We start from the raw sequence: 24577 nt of genomic DNA, 5'->3' as shown, positions 1-24577 counted from the left end.
TTGTTCATATAATCTAACCCCAACAAATAAATTGCCTGTTTTTCAAAAGAGGATCATGTCTTCAGGTTTTTGTGTGGGGTTTAAATGATTCGAAAGATTTGACCATACTGATACATTCACTAGTAACCTCATTTACTAATGAGTAATGGTTTTGAGTTAATCAGTTAGGCCTGCACTACTTTTCTGGAAGTTAATAAATTATCCCACAGGCAGCCCTGTGAGCCGTGGGAAAATGTGTATATGGTCTTTCTAGGCCACAGTCAAATTACAGGTATATTTTTCATGGCTTCTTTTGATGAAAGGCCCAGTATCAGTTTGTCTGAAGATATAATAGCATTGCTTTTGGGGGTAATATGGGCAGTAACTCTGTCCACATCTTCGAGCAGCCTGTGGTTCTGCTTTTATATGCCATGTCAGTGTAAACCTATGTGATTAATCATCAGTATACAGTTTAGGACTAACAATCCATTTATTAGTAGCAGAAAGAAATTTAAAATCTTGCTTTCTGATATAATTTGTTTTGTAGGCCCCAATATGGGAGGTAAATCAACATATATTCGACAAACTGGGGTGATAGTACTCATGGCCCAAATTGGGTGTTTTGTGCCATGTGAGTCGGCAGAAGTGTCCATTGTGGACTGCATCTTGGCCCGGGTAGGGGCTGGTGACAGTCAATTGAAGGGAGTCTCCACGTTCATGGCTGAAATGTTGGAAACTGCTTCTATCCTCAGGTAAGTGCATCTCCTAGTCCCTTGAAGATAGAAATGTATGTCTCTGTCCTGTGAGAAGGGGAAGTATATTTGCAGATTCTCATGTAAAAACATCTGAGAATGTTTGTCTTAGTTTAATAGTTGTTTTCCTGTGGACTTTATATACTTTGTATTGTCTTAAAAGAGTGATGATAGCTATGGAAAACTTTGATTTTTAAAATTGTCTCTTTAAGTAGACAATTCATAAGCTACTGGTACGAGTTCACCTTATAAATCTCCACTACCATGTTTTTGCTTGGACTGTTCACACTTCCTGGAATGGTCCTTCTTGCCCTTTATCCAACTTCTTTCTAATTTTTAAGTCCCTAATGATGGGAATTCTACTTCTGTAGTGATTTTTCTGGTCATACGACCCTAAGGTCATGGGTGTTTTTCTCGAATTCCTCTTTGAGATGCCTTAACTTAAACCACATTTTTATTTTAGACACTACTGAAATATTTTGTCTTTATTTCACTTTTTAGGAACTTCCTTGAAGGTAGGGACTGTACCGTCTATTTCTTGGTATCTTTTCTTTCTTTTTTTAAAAGTTTTTTGGAGAGACAGGGTCTCACTCTGTTGCCCAGGCTGGTCTCGAACTCCTGGGCTCAGGTAATCTTCCTGCCTTGCCTTCCCAGAGTGCTGGGATTACAGGCATGAACCACCGTGATCCTCCTTGTTTCTTAGTATCTTCTAAAGAACATTGAATATAGTAAGTGCCTGGTAAATTATGTATTGATTTAACTTCTTTGAGGTTCTGTTGTTTGTGAAGAATTATAAAAGCAATACAAATGTTTGTATAGTAATTAAGCAACAAGTTAATATTCATGACTTAAAAGATTAAAGAAATAAGCAAAACATGTTAGCTGGCAACTCACAGAAAAAGAATTAAATTGCCAATGAGCACGCGAGCACATGAAAAATTAGCAAAAGTTTCACCCCTTTACATATATTTGGTTAAAATTGAGAAAAGAATGGTAATAGATGGTATTGGTAGGACTGTGGCAGGCACACAATTTACATGACTACCAAAAGTGTATGCAAGTATCCATGTCACCACACCCTGGTCTCATCTTCATTCAGTTTTATTTATTTTTTTTAATCTCGGCCTATTTAATTGGCATGAAATGAATGATAGCTGCCTTATTTGGAATTCCTTTGATTACTACTAGTGTGCTTGATAATGTAAAACAATATTTATTCAAAATCTGTTTTTCCTTTCATCCATTGTTCATGTTCATGCCCTTTTTTTCCCTATTCTCTTTCCTCCCCTCCTCCCTCCCTCCCTCCCTTCCTTCCTTCCTCCCTTCCTTCCTTCCCTCCTTCCCACACAAAGGTGTGTGCTACCATACCTGGCTAGTTTTTTAATTTTTTTTTTTTTTAAGAGGCAAGGTCTCACTATGTTGCTCAGGCTGGTCTGGGCTCAAGTGATGCTCCCACCTTGGCCTTCCAAAGTGCTGGGATTACAGACGTGAGCCACCATGCCTGGCCCTTGCCCATTTTTCTATTGAAGTTTTAGTGCTTTTTATTGACTTTGTTTATATATTAAGATAATTAATCTATTATGTTTGTGTCATATCCTTCCCAGTGTATTGTCTTAATTTTGTTTTTGTATGTGTATGTTACCATATTTTATGTGATGGGAAATTTCATGTAATTATGTGCTTCAGGTCTGCAACCAAAGATTCATTAATAATCATAGATGAATTGGGAAGAGGAACTTCTACCTACGATGGATTTGGGTTAGCATGGGCTATATCAGAATACATTGCAACAAAGATTGGTGCTTTTTGCATGTTTGCAACCCATTTTCATGAACTTACTGCCTTGGCCAATCAGATACCAACTGTTAATAATCTACATGTCACAGCACTCACCACTGAAGAGACCTTAACTATGCTTTATCAGGTGAAGAAAGGTATGTACTATTGGAGTACTCTAAATTCAGAACTTGGTAATGGGAAACTTACCACCCTTGAAATCATCAGTAATTGCCTTATTCTAAGTTAGTATAAATTATTGATGTTTTTATAGAACCCATTTACCCCTTAATTCACAGTCTGGGGGCAGGAACATGTATATCATATTTCTGTATCTCATAGTAGGACCACTCATTCTAAAGCTTTCACAGAAAGAATTATCTGTACTCTTTTTGAGACAGAATCTTGTTCTGTTGCCCAGGCTAGAGTGTGATCTCGGCTCACTGCAGCCATCGCCTCCCGGGTTCAAGCAATTCTCCTGCCTCAGCTTCCCGAGTAGCTGGGATTACAGGCGCCTGCCACCACGCCCAGCTAATTTTTATATTTTTAGTAGGGACGGAGTTTCACCATGCTGGCCAGGCTGGTCTCGAACTCCTGACCTCAGGCGATCCACCCGTCTCGGCCTCCCAAAGTGCTGGGATTACAGGTGTGAGCCACCACGCCCGGCCAGAATTATCTGTACTCTTGAACATCACCACGGAGGCAATTTCTGCTACCTCCCATGGCAGTATGTTTTCTTGTTGAATTAGGATAACAAACAATATGCTTTCAAGTTCCAAAGTTCTAGCTGTTATTGTTTAACAAAATCTTCATTATAATTAGCTTATTTTACGTTTAAGAGTGTGTTATAGAAACAGGTTCATTTAAAGCTGGGGGTTCCAGAAATCTTGAAATAGTAGTTATCACATGCAGAGTGACTTATCTATTGTTATGTCATCCTTTCAGGAAAGTTTGTCATTCGTGGGCTTGGGATCTAGTCAGATCCCTGTATTGATGAGATTAACATACTATAAGGCTTTCAAAGGTTTTAAAAATCATACTATAAGGATTGATTTCACTAGTCACCAGAATAACTTTTCAGGTGGCGCTCTGATTTTCCACGAACACGTTTTTCTGCATCAGTTGGTTGCACATGAGTGAGATAATCTTGGTTCTTTATCCTTTTTATTTATACTTCATTGGGAATCCTTTTGAGTTACTGTATTTGCATCATTATTATTATTGCTGTAGAATTCAGGAACTTTTAGTAGATCTGGCAGTTAGCATGAAATTTTGCGTTTAAATCATTGTTTGTGTTTTGTATGCTATAGAAATGGGTTCAGAGTATTTTTTAAAAGGCCAGATGAAGTGTGAAGATATAAAAACTTCATCCTTCACTGTGGATGTTTAACAAACATTTGCTTCTACTTTATTTTAGTTTGCTTCCTTTAGTTGTGCAAAGTATCCAGTTCTAGAATGCATGAGATATATGACAAAGCCAAAAAATTCTTTATAGTTGATAAATAATTGTGGCAAAACAGCTGTATAATAACTTTGCAAGCATCATTTGATTAAATGCTTAAAAAGTCTTGACTCACTGTTAACTATTTCCTGCAAATAATAAATCAATATTTAATTAAAGCTACTCCAAATTAGTGACACTTTTACATGTCTTTCTTTCTCCCTCCCCTTCTCCCTTCCCCCGTTCTCCCTTTCCCCCTTCTCCCTTCCCACTTACCCCCTTCTCCCCTTCTCCCCTTCCCCCCTTCTCCCCTTCTCCCTTCTCCCTTCCCTCTTCTCTCTTCCCTCTTTCCCTTCCCTTCCCCTTTGCCTTCTCTTCCCGCTTGTCTTCCCTTCCCCCTTCCCTTCCCCATCTCTTTCCTTTCCCCTTCCCTTCCCTCCTCTTCCCCCTTTCCCCTTCCCTTCCTCCCCTTCCCCCTTCTCTTCCCCCTTCCCTTCCCCCTTCCTTTCCCCTCCCCCTCTCCTCCCCTCCCTTCCCTTCCCATGAAATGAGAAAGCCTCAGAGATATTGGCTTGATTAATTTTTCTTTAGATTAAGATATTTATCTAAGCCTTTAAGGTTTATCTATTGAGCTTTTTTGTCTCCTATTTTTATTTTTCCTACTATGTTTGTCAAGGATAAAATACAGCACTATGTGCCAAGTCATAATCACTTTTCATTTGAGACAATTAAAATTCCTTTATTTTAATGATATATTTGGCTAATGTATTTGAATTAATCCGAAATTAAGTTTTCTAATGACAAGGTGAGAAGGATAAATTCCATTTACATAAATTGCTGTCTCTTCTCATGCTGTCCCCTCACGCTTCCCCAAATTTCTTATAGGTGTCTGTGATCAAAGTTTTGGGATTCATGTTGCAGAGCTTGCTAATTTCCCTAAGCATGTAATAGAGTGTGCTAAACAGAAAGCCCTGGAACTCGAGGAGTTTCAGTATATTGGAGAATCACAAGGATATGATATCATGGAACCAGCAGCAAAGAAGTGCTATCTGGAAAGAGAGGTTTGTCAGTTTGTTTTCATAGTTTAACTTAGTTTCTGTATTATTACATAAACAGGACACTAAGATGAAGGTTTTTTGTTGTTGTTGTTTGTTTTCCTCTGTGTTTCTAGTGCTTATTTTTTAATCAATTTGTTTGATGGCAAAGAATCTATCTCTGTGTTATTTTTATTTCTGCAGTATATACATCTGCATGATCAAGATTTGATTTCAAGTACCAAATTAGGAGTAAAGGAATATTAACCTAGGTTTAAAATTAGTCATTTCACTAAAATTAGTTATTATGGACTATAGATGTCTAGGTATATCTTTGTTCATAAACGAATATGTCAAGTTCAGTTATTAAATTACACATTAGGTAAGAAAAGGACAAAGAAATAAAAAAGCATGATTCATAATTCCTGCCCTCTATTTGTTTAGAATTTAGTTGGGAAGATAAGAATAACGAATGTGACACGGAGAATAAAGTGGCATATGACAAATATTTATTCAAGAAAGCTATATGTGGACGGGATGTTTCAGTTCTCATGGGAGAAGTGGATTTTATGGTGGCTTTTCTTTGAGTAATGGGTCATATTTGGGTGTTCACACAGAAAGACCCAAGCATATGCCTAATTTTTTTTATTATTATTTTTTATTATTTATTTTTTAGATGGAGTCTTGCTGTGTCACCCAGGCTGGAGTGCAGGGGTGCAGTCTCGGCTCACTGCAAACTCTGCCTCCCGGGTTCACACCATTCTCCTGCCTCATGCCTCAGCCTCCTGAGCAGCTGGGACTACAGGCGCCTGCCACCACGCCTGGCTAATTTTTTGTATTTTTTAGTAGAGATGGGGTTTCACCGTGTTAGCCAGGATGGCCTCGATCTCCTGACCTCGTGATCTGCCTGCCTTGGCCTCCAAAAGTGCTGGGATTACAGGCGTGAGCCACTGTGCCTGGCCTTCCTTTTTTTCTTTTTTTTTTTAATTAGAGGATTACTAGTTCTCTTCAATTATAAAACTAAAAGAATCTTATTTCACTGCCTGGTCCTGGAAACATTTACTGCAATATACATTGTGACAACTTTTTACTTGTCATGTTTTTAGCTTTTACCTGTGAATTTCTTATCATTGTTCTTATCTGAAGGATAGATAGTTGCTACAATAATAATAGATGATGTGTATGGTTTTTGAGCCTAAAAAGTGTAGTTTTATCTGTTGTACCTATACAAGCAGGAGAAATATAACTTGTTAATAATCTTAGGTATGGCAGGCTGCCATCCTAAATATGAAGTGGTCTTTGTATTTGCACTTTAATGTGTTGAAATCATAGCTTTCGGTGACCCAGGATTAGGCAGACTCTTTTATGTAATTCCTTGTTTCCAATTAGAATTGAAGTCGTGTACTTTTGATAACATTAATTATGATATATTTTGATCCCTGTGAGGTTGGTAACATTATTCCCATTTTATGAATGAGGAATGTGTGTTAAGGAATTTGCCCAAGAGTCACATAGCAAGTAATATTCATGCTCTCTGAAGCAGCAGTAACTTGGCAATAAAATAAAAATGAAGCATCTTCTGTATGTTAACTTTTCAGTGACTGTTTATGCCTTCCAGTATTCTTTGTAAACCTTGAATTCTTTTTTTCACAGATGATTAAAGTTTATCAATTATAAAGGTGGAGGAATTTGGGAACTAGACCGTGCACACATAAATAATAAATATGTTCTTCAAATATTGGGTGGGCTAATGTGGGAGGAGTTTGAGACCAGCCTGGGCAAGGGAGGAGTTAGAGACCACCCTCGTCTCTAAAAATATGAAAAATAAAAAAAAATTTTTTTTAAATGGGTGATATGTTTAGATGGAAATGAAACAATTTGTCACTGTCTAACATGACTTTTACAAAAGATATTTTAATTACTAATGGGACATTCACATGTGTTTCAGCAAGGTGAAAAAATTATTCAGGAGTTCCTGTCCAAGGTGAAACAAATGCCCTTTACTGAAATGTCAGAAGAAAACATCACAATGAAGTTAAAACAGCTGAAAGCTGAAGTAATAGCAAAGAATAATAGCTTTGTAAATGAAATCATTTCACGAATAAAAGTTACTACGTGAAAAATCCCAGTATTGGAATGAAGGTAATATTGATAAGCTATTGTCTGTAATACTTTTATATTGTTTTATATTAACCCTTTTTCCATAGTGTTAACTGTCAATGCCCCTGGGCTATCAACTTAATAAGATATTTAGTAATATTTTACTCTGAGGACATTTTCAAAGATTTTTATTTTGAAAAATGAGAGCTGTAACTGAGGACTGTTTGCAGTTGACATAGGCAATAATAAGTGATGTGCTGAATTTTATAAATAAAATCATGTAGTTTGTGGAATTTGAGATGCATTGTAGTTCTTCGCAGTGTGACTTCAAATATTTTAGAAGAAACAAATAGCTCAGAGACCTCGTAAAATATCTTAAACTGGAGGGCTCCATGGAGATCATTGCCAGTGACTCCCCCAGAGTGTCCGTCTGTTGGCAGGAGCCAGGTTGGCTGCATACGAATTAGCTAAGGAGCTTATTATATATCCAGAGTCCTACCGTGAGCCTCCATCCCGTCTGCCATTCTCCCATCCCTGGTCTATGATAAGACTTAGAAATCTGGATTTTAACAAAACCTTTCAGGTTGAGAACCTTGATTTAGTCTACTTCTCCTATTTTACAATAAAGAGATGAAGGGTTTAAGAATTAGCAGCTAATCCTATGCAATGTGACGGAAAAAGGACAGTCTTTTTAATAAATGCAGTGGGCTGATGGGGTATCCATATAGGAAGAAATGAAATTGGATCCTTACTCCATGTCATATATAAAAACCTCCACTTTGGGAGGCGAAGCAGGCAATCACTTGAACTCGGGAGATCAAGACCAGCCTGGACAACATGACGAAACCCCATCTCTACAAAAAAAAATGCAAAAATTAGCTGGGCATAGTGGTGCTTGCCTGTAGTCCCAGCTACTCAGGAGGCTGAGGTGAGAGGATCACCTGAGCTGGGAGAGGTTGAGGTTACAGTGAGCTGCGATCATGCCATACAGTGATACTGTGTCTCAAACAAAACAAAACAAATCACCTTCAGTGATTTTTAGACCAAATGTACAAGGTAACAGCATCAAAGTTTTAATGTTCTATAGTTCTTCAGAAGATAACATAGGAGAATATTTTTATGTCCTTGGCTTTGGGAAGAATTTAAGTCATAGAAAAACACCATCCATAAAGTTTGACTTATTTAGCTAATTGAAATTAACAACTTCTATTAAAAGGCACCACAAGTGAAAAGACATGATTTATAATGGAAGAACCTACTGGTACCATATAAAATATCAAAGAGTTGGGCCTGGTGTCCCATGCTTATAGTCCCAGCTACTCAGGAGGCTGAGGCAGGAGGATCACTTGAGCCCACAAGTTCAAGTCCAGCCTGGGCAATATAGCAAGACTGCATTTCTTTTCTTCTTTTTTAATACCTGGAATAAAGAACTGCTATAAAATCACTAAGAAAAGGGGTCACTTAAGAATCTCATTAACAAAAAGAATTTGAATATTTTTCCAAGGAAGATATGCAAATGGACTAAGCACATGAAAAGATGCAGATCAGGGAAATGCAAGTTGAAACCACAATGAGCTACAACTTCACACTGATTACGATAGTTAAAATCAAAAAGTCAGATGGTAAGTACTGGCAAGGAAGTGGAGAAATTGAAACTGTCATGCGCTGTTGGTGCGAATGTAAAATGGTGCAGCTGCTTTGGAAAACAGTCTGGCAGTTTCTCAGACAATTCCACTCCAACGTATATCCAAGTGGAATCAAAACATATGTCCCCACAAACTTGTACATAAATGTTTATAGCAGGATTATTCATAATAGCCAAAAGGTGGAAACAACCCGAATGTCCATCAGCAGATGAATGCATAAACAAAACGTGGTCTATCCATACAATGGAGTATATTATTGAGTCATTAAAGGAATGAAGTACTGGTACATGGTGCAGCTTAGACGAACCTTGAAAACATTGTGCTAAATGAAAGAAGCTGGTTACAAGAGTCAACACGTATGATTTCATTCATGTGAAAGTTCAGAATAGAGACAGCAGTAGAGACAGAAAGTAGCAGTTCAGGGTTGGTGCCAGGGAATAGAGGGTAGGTGGGGGAAAGCTAAAGGATACGGTGTTTCTTTGAGAGATGGAAGTTCTAAAATAGGTGATGTTTATACATGTCTGTGAATATACAAAAAACCATTGAATTGTACACATTAAATGGATGAATTGTATAGGAATTATATTTTAATAAAGCTATTTAAAAAAATTCAGACACTTCACCCAAGAGGAAATCTAAGTGGTCCATAGACATGAAAAGGTCTTTAATCAGCAGTCAGAAAAATGAAAATGAAAACCATGCCAGGCCACCTCCCACTACCATAGTGACAAGCATTTCAAGTGTGACAGTTCCAGCTGTTGTTGAGGATGTGGAATAACACTGGTAGGGGTGTTAAGATTATCTGGTGAAATTGAAAAGACGCATACGACCCAGCAATTCTGCTCTTAGGTGCATACTCTAGAGATGCTTTTGCCCATTGTGCTGCAAGATGTATACAAGAATGTTCCTAATACCTCCACACTGGAAACAACTCAGCAGTGAAAATGAACTACAGCTACACAAAATGACATAGATGGAATCTTAAAAAGTTTAGTAAAAGAAATGATACAAAAAGGATACAGTTTTTTTTCATTTATCTGAAATGTAAGAATAGGTGGTATTGTTTAGGGATGCAGTCTTTGGGATGGCAACTGTAAAGAAAAAGTGATTGTGTCAATCAGAGTGTTTGTCTTTAGGGAAATGGGGTGCTAATGGGGAGGGGGGCACATTAGGGCCTCTGGAGGGCCACAGTTCTGGTTTTTAACCTGAGTAGTGGTTTTGCACGTGCTTGCTTTATAGTTAACTGCAATTTTTTTTTTAAATGCAGTTAAAGTTTGGTATGAGAACAAATGTATGACCAATGAGTCCTTTCAGTTTACCAAGTTCTTTTTCCTCATTGTTAATTTAGAGTGGGTTACATCAGTTTTTCTTTTCTGGCTGCCAAAAGCTTAGGAAAAAGGCAAACTGACAGAGGAAGATTTTAAATGTAGAAATATTTATTGGTTTACAAATCGTTTTAATCACTTGTACATGAAAAGCTTTCATATAATTCAAAAAGCAAATTTTAAATTCCAGTGAAATATTTCATCCCATGGTTGTGAAAGAGTGGTTTTAGATTGCTGCACAGAAGCATGTTTAACATGGAAATCAGCTCATGGTTTTAGTTGTTAGGGCTACAAGAAATTGGGGGAGACTGTCGATTCCAAGAAAACATGTAGTCTATCAGGCTGTTTTCATTCCTCTAAAAGAGACAGTGTTCTAAGATGTTTTTGAAAATGAGAAAATACGTAATAGATCTGCTTAAGAAGTTTAAAACTTAATCTGTGCTTATTACATGAATATGCTAATGTAAAACCAGGCCTTCAATTAGTGTTTCCTTCCTTTTAGAATGGTGTATGTAAAGCAAAATATAAACTAATTTCTGACCTGTCAAAGGTTTTTTCTTAAAATTTAAATTTATAATGTGGTTTGCTTTTTCTTTCCCACTCAAACATGAATTTGGGTAATACCAGAATAAAGCTGAATATATAAATATTATCCAAAATTTAGAACTCTGTTAAGAAATCTGTTGACCACATAACCATGTTTCTGAGAAAATACATGATTTTTTGCATCTTTAAAAAAATTAGCACTAAGAAGCCAAGATGAAGTTGTTTTTGTAATTTGATTTTTTTTTTCCTTAAAATACTGTTTTGGAGTTAAAAGTTGTAGCAAAATTGGTATAAGAAAGATGTTTTAGGGTAGATATATTTAAGTCTTGTCTCATACTCTATTGACTAAGCTAGCCCGGTGACTAGGGTAGATGTATTTAAAGAATAACTTTTCCCCCTTAAAATCTCAATATTCCACATCCTGTTAGACTTCTTGAGTATTAAATACATCTTCTATCCTTGGTCTTTCTGCATTTAGCTTTTTTGGGAAGTATGTTTTTACCCAAACATATGGTATGAGCTGCTGATTCAGTATTGAGTGGCTCTTTAAGCTTGTTAGTTACATTCTGCTGATTAAAATGGTGTACAGAATAGTCAGGAAAAACCAGTCCTTGGCCTGAAATAAACAATGTTAATTAGCTTATGGGGAAGAACAAATGAGTAAAGAGAATTTTCATATACAAAGGAAATCTCTATTATTGTCTTTCTGGACTCAGTGTGTTTGGGTTAAGGAGATAGGGTACGGCTGGAGAAAATGATGAAAATGTTCAGAATGTTACACGTATTTTTACACTGAAACTGGAAGTGGAAACCCAATTTAATAGTTTTCTGCCCGATGTTGCCCTGTCTTCATACCCACACCACTTATCTTGATTGATAGAGCTACTACTTCCTCTTATACTGCTTCAGAAGTTAACCTCTATGGTGCAGTGCTAGGATATCACAGAGGAAATAATCCATTGTAGACAGTGTCTTGTTGCTGGGAGTTATCAGTGCCTCCTGTTCTCTCTAAGGAGGGCAATGGGAAGCCCTTGCCTTGCATTTGCTACAGCTGTTTCGTTGACCTCCCTGGAAGAACAGTATTTCATGGTGTCAGACAACATTCAGAACATGCTGAAATTCAATGTATGTCAGTATGCATTTGCTTTGGTGTGTGGTTTGTCCAAACCAAAGTGCCCATTCATGTCTCTGATCCAGCCATGTGGGAAATTCAGCAGTGGGGTGAACCATATGGAGATGGCAGGTGTTGGGCAGCCTTGACTAGACTGCCCTGGTCTTACTTCTGGACTTGGTGAGTAGAAGATCACACTGTTGCTTGCTGCCCTGGGTTCACCTCAAAGAGGGAAAGAAGAATTAGAAACTTAAATGGTTAAATTTAGAAACAAGAAAAAGTTCTGTCAGTGGGCAGTTTCTTACGTCTAACAAAAAAAAACAACAGCAGTGAATTCCTTTGTGTTCAGAACCAACCAGTAAACACAACCTTAGCAATTAACCTATCACTATCACGATTGTTTATTTCCTGGAATTTTGTTGACAGAATTAGTCCAATAAATGTTATGAATAATAATTTTATGAATAGAGATAGGTTAATGCCAAATTAAGTATAATTGAATCTAAGACATTAATGCAGTTGTTTTAAATTCAACCACTGACCTGCAATTTTAATATGCCTTGTCCATCCAGCAAGATACATTTTGTCCATTTTTTTCACGTTTAAAATTTAATATTTATTGTCAATTCCAGTGTGTTTCATTGCTAAACATCAGGCTCAGCCAAATCAATCACGAAAATGACTCCACGTTGAATCTTTAACATCACAATGTGGATTAACAATTTGGCAACATTTGGCCAGGCTCAGTGGCTCACACCTGTAATCCCAGCACTTTGGGAGGCCGAGGCGGGCGGATCACGAGGTCAGGAGATCGAGACCATCCTGGCTAACATGCTGAAAACCCGTCTCTACTAAAAATACAAAAAGCTGTGCGTGGTGGCGGGCACCTGTAGTCCTAGCTACTTGGGAGGCTGAGGCAGGAGAATGGCATGAACCCGGGAGGCAGAGCTTGCAGTGAGCTGAGATTGTGCCACTCCAGCCTGGGCAACAACAACAACAACAACAAAAAATTGGCAACATTAAATACTTTGTCAGTATCTGAAAAGTGCAAAGTACTGTACTTGGCTCCCCAAAGGCTCCTCTTAATCCTGAAAGGCAGGTGCTTTTATTATCTTTTAGTTTATTATCTACATTTTCCAGATGAGGAAACCTAGGTACAGAGGTTTAGTAACTTGCCCAGGTCACATAGCCAGTAAGTGGCAGAGCTGGGATTTGAACCCCAGTACCCTATCTCCAACGAATCTGAGATGTATATGTGATAAATTTAATCTTTCTCAATAAATTATTGTGTCAAAGCAAGTGGTATGGGCAATGCACCAGGATTAAGAAAAACAGAGTGTGGTACAGATGTAAAATATTTCTAATTCTGTTGTGTGCTGTGGCACTCCCATGGAAGGCTTGCCACAGACACAGCCAGAGGCATCCACGTGGGCCCTTGCTGCGCACCTGATTCGCTGCTACCAAGGCCGCTCTCCCGCGGCTTGTTCACACAAAGGAAAGTGAGCAGCTAGGAAGCTGCATATTTGGAAGTTGACTAGTCACCAAATGCTGGCATCCAACCAAGTGATTGCATTGTACCCTGTTTGGATGAAAGATTGTGTTTAAATGAAAAGAGAGATGATCAGCCAGAAGTGTGGCAAATGAGTTAGAATAAAATGTCAGCATTGTTTGAAGCAGGTTGCTGAGGGCTGGTGCCCTGAAATCCGGTCACTTCGAGGGTATATATGTTCCATCAGGGGCCAGAAATGTTTTATCCAAGCTTTAGGGAATAACCCTGGAGATTCTCTTTGTTACTCTGCTGTTAAGTATGTGCTTACGGAGTAAACTTCGCTTGACTAAGGTTTACAGGCCTGAATGTGCAATTGAGTTCAAGTAAGCAGCAATGTGGTGTATTAGGAAGACTGCTTGACTCGGGTTCTAATCCTTGCTTCACCACCTAGCTGTGTGACTTTAAACATCACTATTTTTCCTCCTGTCTCCCTTCTGTAACTTAAGGGGATTGGATTATTAGAGTTCTCAAATGCCATACCTTCAAGGCCAGGTGCAGGATGCAGAGAATAGTGGGTTGAAGTGAACACCTCAATGTAAAATCATTCAAAAATTTAAAAACATCACGGACCAAACAAATATGTCTTTAAATCTGAATTTAGTCAAAGGTCACAAGTTTATGCCCTTTGGGGTGCTCTCTAACATTTTCATGATGATATGAAAGGATTTTTCCATACATACTCAAAAGGAGCTCACGCCTCTGTTGCGGTCAGTCTGGCTACTTCCAAATAGCCACCCCATGTTGATCTCCACTTCTTCCCTCCCTCTTTAAGTGCCATGTTAATAATCTAGCTTATAATTCTCTAATCAGCAGTAGAGCACTTTGCTAGGGGTGATCTTAGCAGCCCAAGTATGCTAAGGCTTAGAAATATTCATCAATGATGTTTTTCCCTGAAGCTGGTTTGGTGTCCGTTAAACTAGAACCAGAATCAGAGAAAAAGGACCCTGTGAATTCCAAGCCGACAAAGCCGGGGAAGAGGCATTGAACAACTTGTGGTTGCCTGAGAAACAAAAGGCAAGGTGGTTGGATGAAAGCAACACTTGCAAGCCTTTTCCAGCTTAACGAACGTAAGTCTAGATTTTGGGGAGAGCCTGTCTTAGTGAGAGTGAACAAATAAAGTAGGCTGTATCTTTCAGAATTGGGTATGACTCAAATAACTTTTTTTTTTTTTTTTTTTTTTTGAGACAGTCTGTCTCTGTTGCCTAGCCTGGAGTGCAGTGGCATGATCTCAGCTCACTGCAACCTCCACCTCCTGGGTTCAAGTGATTCTCCGGCCTCAGCCTCCCGACTAACTGGGATTATAGGCGCCCACCACCACACCCAGCTAATTTTTGTAGTTTTAGTAGAGATGGAGCTTTACCATGTTGGCCAGGCTGGTCTGGAACTCCTGACCTCAGGTGATCCACCCGCCTCGGCCTCCCAAAGTGCTGGGATTACAGGCATGAGTCACTGTGCCTGGCCTCAAATAACTTTCAAGATTGAATAATAGTAGCTTGAAGCAAGTCTAGAGACCAGCCAGCTGGAGGACAGGGCCAACAGGAAGGAGGTATGCAAGGAAAAACCTGCAATGAATGGACCTACTGTGTTTGAGGGTACTGAGAGGAGTTTGGGGTTGAATTAATAATAACTACAAAATATCCACAAAGCAATTGGGAAGAAAGGGTAGGGGGACTATTAGGCCTAGTAATATCAAACTTTTTTTTTAAAAAAAGAGTAAATGTCATGACAGTATACTGCCCACCTCAATTGTAAAATTTTATTTTATTTAGTTTTTAGATGGAGTCTCTCACTGTCGCCCGGGCTGGAGTGCAGTGGTGTGATCTTGGCTCACTGCAACCTCCGCCTCCTGGGTTCAAGCAATTCTACTGCCTCAGCCTCCCAAGTAGCTGGCATTGCAGGCACCCGCGACCACGCCCAGCTAGTGTTTTGTACTTTTAGTAGAGACAGGTTTCACGATGTTGGCCAGGCTGGTCTCGAACTCCTGACCTCGTGATCCACCTGCCTCAGCCTCCCAAAGTGCTGGTATTACAGGTGTGAGCTACAACACCCAGCCAATTGTAAACTTTATTCATTTAAACACCAACAAGTGATTTAAGAAAAATAATAAAATAACTGTAGCCGGTATGATGGCTCATGCCTGTAATCCCAGCTACTCAGGAGGCTGAGGTGAGAGGATCGCTGAGGCCAGGAGTTCAAGACCAGCCTAGGCAACATAGTGAGACCCCCGCCCCCGTCTCTAAAAAAATGATAAAATAATAACTGGGCATGGTGGTGCACACCTGTAGTCCCAGCTACTTGGGAGGCTGAGGTGGGGAGGTTCACTTGAGCCCAGGAGTTAAGGCTACAGTGAGCTATGATCACTGCACTCCAGCCTGGGTGACAGAGCAAGACCCTGTTTCTAAAAAATAAATTATATTGGGATGAGGGAAAGATATAAATCTGCTCTTTCTGTAAGATGATGTCTAAAATTGGAAAATAAATAGTGGTATAAGCGTGTTATTTAAAAATTTAGAGGTAAGTGATAGAGGATTCTGAAAGTGGCTACCTCTGGGACAGTGAACAGGGCAGCATTGAGAAGGGAGCTGCCATTTTTCATCATAAGCCTCATGATGATCCTATTTGATTTTTTTTAAAGATTCGTGTTCATAAAAATCAATATTGAAAGTGAATACAGGAAAAAAACTGTCTAAAAGTATATTTAAACAGTGACATTCACTTTGCACATTGACACCTTAAGAAAAATCCAATGCAATGTCATACTCTGACCCCAAATAAGTTTCATTGTAATGTAAGGTCATTCTCTTGGGAATAATCTAAACTGAGAGAAAAATCTGTCTTAAGGAGTACCTATGATCACAAAGTACTTCCAGCGCCCTTTAAATTGTGATTAAAGATAAATTATTGTTTTAAAATATATATACCTAGGTTTGGGGAGGGATAGAAGGGAAATGGAGAGTGACTGTTAAGGTTTCTTTGAGGGATGATAAAAACGTTCTAAAATTAAGTTGTGATAATTGCAAAACTATAAATAGAAACCACTGAATTGCACATTTAAGTGGGCAAACTATTATGGCATATCAATTATATCCCAGTAAAGCTGTTTAAAAAATAGTAGCATAAATAAGATGTAATAATAGCCAACATTTGTTGGGAGCCAAAAGCTTGAGTGACCAACTCAGCATTCCTGATAACCACCCCCTTCTCCCTATCTCCTTTATTCAATAAATATGAAGGGCTCTAGAAGCTCAGGGCCCTTGTTCCCTAGAAGCAAGGAGCAAAACCCTTTTTTTTTTTTTTTTTTTTTTTTTTTTTGAGACGGATTTCTCTGTGGCGCAATCTCGGCTCACTGCAAGCCCCGCCTCCCGGGTTCACGCCATTCTCCTGCCTCAGCCTCTCCGAGTAGCTGGGACTACAGGTGCCCGCCACCACGCCCGGCTAATTTTTTGTATTTTTAGTAGAGACGGGGTTTCACCGTGGTCTCGATCTCCTGACCTCGTGATCCGCCCGCCTCGGCCTCCCAAAGTGCTGGGATTACAAGCGTGAGCCACCGCACCCGGCCTACCCTCTTTTGTCTTTGTCTTTATTCCCACGTTCGTCCTCCTTTGTTCAGTCCAGCAAGGTCTGCGGCAAACATTCAGCAATCTCTAGGGTAGATAATGTTATCCCATTTTATAAATGAAACGGGCATAGAGGAGCTAAGTGACTTTCTTAAGACCATCAGACATGAATAGATTAAAAATTATTTTTCTTTCATGTAAAAGAAGTCTGGAGGTAGGCTGTCTAGGGCTAGTAAGGTGGCTCCACAATTATGCAGCAGAGACCCTGGAACCTTTGAGTTGATTTCTCCACTGTGCATGGCTTCTCCTCTCAAGGTCACCTCATGGCCCAAGATGACTGCCAGGGCTTCAACCAATGCATCCACATTTTAGGCAGCAAGAAGGATGAGAGTGCAAAGATGCTCATCCCACCTTTAAAGAAACAAAAGTACACAGCTTCCACTTGCTTCTTCCATGGGAGAACTGAGTCACACGTCTACACTGTTGGAGCCTAGGAAATGGAGTCTTCACTCCCAAAACTCATTTTGAAAAGCATTCGCATTTTGCGAATGGCAAGGAGTTTCCAGTTTGGTGCTTGGTAAATGCTTTGAGATGATGATGTCTCTTCTGCCCACCATCTTCACAGCCTCACCTGGTCTTTCATATTTATTTCTGCTCAAAGCTTCATTTGGCCTCTGGTCTTCTCTTTCTCTCAGCTTTTTTGGACTCTATTCTGTAATTGCTGTTTCCACTGAATCCAACTAAACACTCAGTACCTTGTCTGTCTCGTTCACAGTGCTAGGCACAGTGCTAGGCTCTCAGGAAACATGGATGGAGTGTAGGTTCCTTGGGGGATGTGAATTATCAACACCCTTGAGCAGGGACTCTGCTGTGCCCAAATGTGCATACTCTCCCCCTATATGTAATGAAGGGTAGTGGAACGCTCGAACGTTGGCATGGCTGGAACCAAACCCCTCTCCTGAGGACAGACAGGTAGAGCCAGAATGCAGGGCAGTCTCCCAGCTGGCTGGAGGCAGAGCTGGCCTGGAGCCCGGCCTCCTGACCCTCAGTTGCCTCCTCTCACCCTGAGCTTCCCAAACACCGATTTCCAGGCAGAGCCTCATCACACAACGACATTAAGTAAAATAGGAACGGATAATAAGTTTTTATGTATGCGGAAATTGTTTCTCTCCTCCCCTCCTCTTGGGGTTGATTAACTTAGCTGGAAGTAATGAACCTGAACTGATTTTTTGAGCACCAGATCTAAGTGGTAATTACTGAGTTGGTACCTTGTTTATAGACTTTCGGAAGACCGTAATACTTACTAAGAGAATACTTTTCTCTCCTCTACTCCCACCAGTTTCTCCCTTGGCATGAGAACCAACAAGCCGGAACATAAATGAGCTGGAGGAAAGAGGCCTTTCTTTTTTTCTAGAAGTTGTGTCATATTTCTAAAGGGCAGCACTGTAAGTACTCTGCTCCCTTCAGGGAAGAAATTGTGCTTCCAGGACCCCTCACTGAGAGCAACGCCAGGGAAAGAATGGCTGGCTCAGGACTTCCATCGCAGTCATTGGCCAAACTCCTTCCTTCCGAGAATCTTGCTGACAGAGGCCCCAGGGTCATCTCATGGGGCTTTCTGAGGCTAGTACCGCTTTCTTCTGACTTTCCTCAGTAGACATCTATGGCTCTTTTAATGACATTCTCTCCAATCTGCTTGGACTCCATCCACATCTTTCTTTGGGTTCCTCCTTCTATGAAGGAGACTCCTGTTTGTCGTGAACTGGCCTCTCCTGGGGTTCAAAGGCAGCCCTTCCTTCGAGTCTCTCCTGGGTTCGTGAGCACTCTACCTGCATGTTTTTGGGTACTTGGTAAGCCCGGCATCACAATCTCCCCTGGAGCTAGTCCCATGGTGACTCCTGCCCAGATTCTGTGGTCACCAGAGGTTTCAGGTGATGGTTCAGAGAGGGCACCATTTCCCGGGAGCCTTGGGGACTTGGCAATTCATTGGCTTTATATTCTCTTGTATATCCCACCTGGGCCCTGGAAGCCCAGTAGCTAAGTGAGGAGAGGCACAGCCTCCTGGCCTGAAGCTGAGTTGCTTCTATTCCACATACAGGTTTTCCTCTCCTTGGTCCCTCTCCTGGAGCTTCCAGATCTCTGCCACCCTGTCCCCCTATTCACCCCAGTGATACAGGCAGCCCGAGGGCTGAGTTCTGTGACAGCACCCTCACCACTTCAAATATGCTGACGTCAGTTCTTCAGGCCTGGGCCACTCACTGTGAGCAATTTGATCTTCCATTTATGCCCTTGCCCAGCTGCGTCCTGTCCAGTGGCTCTGGCCTGCTCTCCTCTTGTCCTGGCTTCAGCCCTTCCCCCTGCCTCTGGCCAGCCATGCTTCAACAGCCAGAGCACCAGCTCCTGCACAGGTTGAGGCTCAAGCCGTGGCAGGGCCCCTTCCCCAAGCAGTCTTCATCTCATGTAGCTGTGACAGTCCTTGGATGATTCGAGCTGGGAGGGGCTTCAAACAACTGTATCAAGTTCAAACCCTTGATTTAAATGTGAGGAAACCACTGACCCAAGGCCACACAGGTAGTGTGAGGCGGCCATTGCCAGGAAAGGAGGGGGGAGCAGTTGTGTGCCCCATCCTGAGTGTCTCTGGCAGCTGGACTGGATGACCACCACTAAGCCTTCCACAAACTCAAATCTGCTTTGACAGTGAGGAGATACCTGATGTCTTGTTTGTTCCCCAGTCCCTCCCTGTCTTTGCTGGTTGCTGCTGCTACCAATCACATGGCCCATTGTCCTGGCCACAGAAGTGGACCGATGACCCAAGCCATGTCATCAGCTTTAGATTCTGGGAACGAGAAACTCTCCTTCCTCCATGATTATTGAGCTTGTATGCTGCTATAGCCGTCTGTGGGCATACCCCACCTCTACCTCTTCTCATCTTTGTGTACCCCACCCAGCCATCCCAGGGAGCCTATCAGCAGTGGGAAAGAATGAGATCAACATAGACGAACTATTCCATGTTGATGGGGAAAGGGGCATGGTGGAGCAAAAGTGAGTTGAGCACATTATTGGAGTCCTTGGGCTACGTCAGGGAGTCTCTAGGTCACCAAGCCAACCAATTCCTTTTTGGCTTAAGCTGCTCTCTTATTCTCCTACACCAACGGGGTATCCAACAATGCAACCCAATCCTGACAATAACTATCTGGACAGCATAGGTTAAGGGCTTGGTCCCACAAGACTGTCCCCACTTCAGACATCAGCTGCAAAGAAGGTGCCCAGGCTACCTACATTTCTGCCCAATTGACTATAAATTTGGGGATTCCCACCAGCCCTCCTCATGTTTGATAATTTGCTAGAACAAGTCACCGAACTCAGGAAAGCACTTTACTTACTATTATTGGTTCATTACAAAGGCTACAACTCAGGAACAGCCAAATGGAAGAGTTGCATAGGGCAAGGTATGGGGGTGGGAGTAGGGGTGGCTCAGAGCTACCATGTCTTCTTGGGATGCATCACCCTCCCAGCACCTTGACATGCTCAGCAACCTGTAAGCTTCCTGAAACTCTTTGTTTAGGAGGTTTGTTGTTGTTGTTAGATTCCATTAAGTAGGCATGATTGATGAAATCACTGGCCATTAGTGATTGAACTCAAACTCCAGGCTAGGTGTGGTGGCTCCCACGTGTAATCCCAGAACTTCGGGAGGCTAAGGCAGGAGGATTGCTTGAGGTCAGGAGTTTGAGACCAGGCTAGCCAACATAGCAAGACCCAATCTTGACAAAAAAGAAAAAAAAATTAACCAGTCATGGTGATACAAACCTGTGGTCTCAGCTACCTGGGAGGCTGAGGTGGGAGGAGCCAAGGAGGTTGTTCTCTCTTGAAATTGGAGGGTGGGGCTGAAAATTCCAACCCTCTACACACAGGGTTGGTTCTTCTGGCTACCAAACCCTGTCTTGAAGCTATCTAGGGTCACCTCATTAGGATAAACTCAAGTATAGTTGAAAGGGGCTCATTATAAATAAGAAAATACACTTCCATCATTCAGGAAATTCTCAGGGTTTTAGGAGCTCTGTGCTAGGAAATGGAGACAAACACCAAACAAATTTTGTATACCAGAAATACTCTAAGTGCAGTTTCTGTTGCCTGTGACCAAAGGGTCCCTGGATGGTTCAGGCACTGATTGAGCCAGAATGAAAACCCATGACAACCAACTCCTAATGGGCCTCATGTTCTGTGAACTACTCAGATTCCAAATGCATCAAAGACACCACTGTTGAAGGCAAGTCTAATTGTTTTGTGGGCTCATGCAAACCATAAATATAGCCTTGCACGTGTGGGTTTGATTGAAGTGAGGTTCTCTCAGTAACATGCAACTACGCCTCTTTCATAGGTTGTTGCTTCAAAGAGAAAAATAACCATTTCTGTGCTGTTCTATGTGTACGGCGTCCAGCATGGGTGCTCAAGTAGAATGAAATAAATTCACCCAAGGGTCCCTACTCTGCCTCTGCACCTCAGACCTTTAACCTCATGTGTAGAAGGAGAGTAACAATCGAATCGATGTAATTTACCTATCTACTAATAATCAGAACTCTTTTGCTTTCCGGTGAGAGAAATGCAACCCATACCACCTTCTACCCTAAGAACCATCTGAGGTTAGGGGTGCTGATCCCAGGCCCAGCTGGATTCTAAAACTGGAGGGGGGCATGCGGCCTCGTCCTTGTTCACTTCCTCTCTCATCCTGAGTGTCATCTTTGTCTTTCGGTTCCTTCTTGTGACAGGGGATGTGGCCACTGACAGCGACGGGGTCAGATCCTTACAGTATTTTCTTTTTCTTTTCTTTTCTTTTTTTTTTTTGAGATGGAGTCTCACACTGTCGCCCAGGCTGGAGTGCAGTGGCATGATCTCGGCTCACTGCAACCTCCGCCTCCCGAGTTCACGTGATTCTCCTGCCTCAGCCTCCCGATTAGCTGAGATTACAGGCACACACCACCACGCCCGGCTAATTTTTTTTTTGGGGGGGGGACAGAGTCTTGCTCTGTAGCCTCGGCTGGAGTGCAGTGGTGCGATCTCGGCTCACTGCAACCTCTGCCTCCCGGGTTCAAATAATTCTCCTGCCTCAGCCTCCTGAGTAGCTGGGATTACAGGTGCCTGCCACCATGCCTGGCTAAGTTTTGTACTTTTAGTAGAGACAGGGTTTCGCCATGTTGGCCAGGATGGTCTCAAACTCCTGACCTCAGGTGATTAGCCCGCCTTGGCCTTTCACAGTACTGGGATTACAGGCATGAGCCACTGCACCTGGCCCTCACAGTATTTTCTCAGAGGGAAAGAAGGCCTCTGTCTTCAGGGGCCACCTTAGATCCCGGAAGGATTCTGACACCTGGACCAGAGGCAGAGACCGCCAGGGCAACTCTACCCAAACCAAGAGGAAGTGGGGACAGATACTGTCCTTTGACCAAAACTTTAATGAGGCTCGTCTGAGACCTTCCTGACCAGGCCCAGCCTATGTCCTTGCAGAATTCAGTTTGAGCAAGAATCCTGCCAAGGCAGGGCAGGGAAACGCCCCCAGCCTTAGTATCTGACCATTGTCTACATCTTATCAGCCTGATCTGCCTTCAGCAAGAGTCCTATTGGGTTGGTCTAACAGGATTCCCCTCTCCCCGATGTTTCCTCTCAGTTATTTTCCATTCACTGACCTCCACCCTGCTCCATGACTGCAAATCCCCACTTGCTCATGCTGTAGTCAGAATCAAGTGCAACCTCTCCCCACAACTGCAAGACCACACTGCAGTGCAGCTTGTTCCTCTGACCATGGCTCCCCTTGTGTAGTCTGCCTTACTATCCATAACAAGTGTCATGAATAATTTTTTCTTTAACAATACCCACCTCCAGGCTGGGCACGGTGGCTCACACGTGTAATCCCAGAACTTTGGGAGACTGAGGCAGGAAGATCACTTGAGCCCAGGAGCTCAAGAACAGCCCAGGCAACACAGTGAAACCCTCTACAAAAAATGCAAAAATGAATGGGGTGTGGTGGTGTGTACCTGTAGTCCCAGCTACTCGGGAGGCTGAGGTAGGAGGATCACCTGAGCCCAGAAATTTGAGGCTGCAGTGAGCTGTGATCATGCCACTGCACTCCAGCGTGGGTGACAGAGTGAGACCCTGTCTCAAAACAAACAAAAACAGTAAAATAAAATATCCCCCTCCAAAAAAGTGAAGGGTTAACAGTCTGAGGAAAACAGCTCATGTCTGCACATATATTTTTTTGAGGTGGAGTCTTACTCTATTGCCCAGGCTGGAGGGCAATGGCATGATCTTGACTCACTGCAACCTTTGCCTCCTGGTTCAAGCGATTCTCCTGCCTCAGCTTCCCGAGTAGCTGGGACTATGGGGCACATGCCACCACACCTGGCCAGTTTTTGTATTTTTAGTAGAGATGAGGTTTCACCATGTTGGCCAGGCTGGTCTTGAACTCCTGACCTCAAGTGATCCACCCATCTCAGCCTCCCAAAGTGCTGGGGTTACAGGTATGGGCCACCGCACTCAGCCATCTGCACATTTCTTTATAGGAGACTTGTGAGGATTCTAGGAGAGAAGGCACGAGGAAAGCTGAGCACAGTGTCCGGCTCCCAGCAAATCCTCAACCAATGTCAGTTGCTGCCACAATGATGACGGCAATGGTGATGAGGAGGGGAGGTGGGATGGGGAGTCGGGAGTTAATGTGCCCTTGCTTTGATGAGGGTGGCCAGCGTGTAGCCCAGTGGAACTGCACTCCAGCCTGCAAGCTGCTACATGCCAGGGTGTGTGTTTTTTGTCTGCTCAGAGGGGTGCCTCGTTCTACTTCATGCTAAGGCACTGCAGGAGCTCTCAATGGTCCTGGGAAAAAGAGGATCTCCTTGTACTAAGGTATGAAGAGCTGAGTCCCTTTGCTCACCAAAGGCCAGAAGTGGGGAAGTGATTTTAATGTCTTATAACAGATTGCTGAATTGGAGCACAATTTGCAACTGATGGTGTAGTGAAATGAGAAAGGTTTTGGAAAATCATTTCCAAGGACCCAGAAGCTGCTGAGCCTGGATGGCTTTCTAAGTGGGAACTGAAACTGGTCCACTTGTCCTATAGAACTGATGTTCATGCTTTTTTTGTTTGTTTGTTTTTGGTTTTGGTGGTTTTTTTTTTTTTGGATAAATGTAGAAATGGACCCTCCTGCTCTGAAAGGTTGAAACTTACATTTGTCTTATCTGAGTTCCTTCCTCAGGAAACTGACCCTCAGGCCTGGCAGATGTTATTAGGAACTGAAACTTACCAGATCACCACATCAGGGCAATGAGACGCCAGACCCCTCACGCATCATGATTGCCTAAGCAACCATCTGTTGTTTGACCAACTCCTTTTCCTTACCTCTTCCTAATTCCTGTTTTCCCACATGCAGTTACAATTCTTCCCTGCCATATGAACTCCTAAATTCAGCTGGTCCAGCAGATGAATTTGAGACTGATCTCCCATCTCCTCGGCTGCAGCACCCAAATAAAGCCTTCTTCCCTAGCAATGTTCCTTGTCTCAGAGATCAGCTTTCTGTGCGGTGAGCAGCAGGACCTAGACTGAAATGCTGGTGTTTCAGCAACAGAATCAGCCCCAGGCATCAGAGGCGGTGGGCACCTAACCGTATTCTGTTGTTTTGAGCTTGGGGATCCAGGCAGATCCTTTGCCTCCTGAACTCAGCTGAGGGAGGCTCTGCTGAGTGGGGACGGCAAACATTGCTCAGAAGGGAACTAAAATCTA

At 42.0% G+C, this 24577-nt stretch overlaps 1 protein-coding gene across 5 annotated transcripts in view; it reads left to right on the top strand.

The window, feature by feature from the left end:
- Nucleotides 1-24577, top strand: part of MSH2 (mutS homolog 2) — a 305392-nt gene that overhangs the window by 62545 nt on the left and 218270 nt on the right. For 3 of the 5 annotated variants that reach the window (XM_032176557.2, XM_032176556.2, XM_058428246.1), the window contains 4 exons: nt 527-731; nt 2418-2665; nt 4834-5009; nt 6931-7380. In XM_032176557.2, coding sequence (XP_032032448.1) covers nt 527-731; nt 2418-2665; nt 4834-5009; nt 6931-7101 — 800 coding nt within the window. In that variant the 3' untranslated portion in view covers nt 7102-7380. Of the gene's footprint in view, nt 1-526; nt 732-2417; nt 2666-4833; nt 5010-6930; nt 7381-24577 lie in introns of those variants that run through there. The other 2 variants (XM_058428244.1, XM_058428245.1) reach the window with 1 other exon arrangement.

Source organism: Hylobates moloch, unplaced genomic scaffold, assembly GCF_009828535.3.
Source record: "Hylobates moloch isolate HMO894 unplaced genomic scaffold, HMol_V3 SCAFFOLD_15, whole genome shotgun sequence".
Taxonomy (NCBI): Eukaryota; Metazoa; Chordata; class Mammalia; order Primates; family Hylobatidae; genus Hylobates; species Hylobates moloch.
The sequence above is the reverse complement of the archived record's forward strand: the minus strand, read 5'-3'. Positions and strand labels throughout refer to the sequence as shown.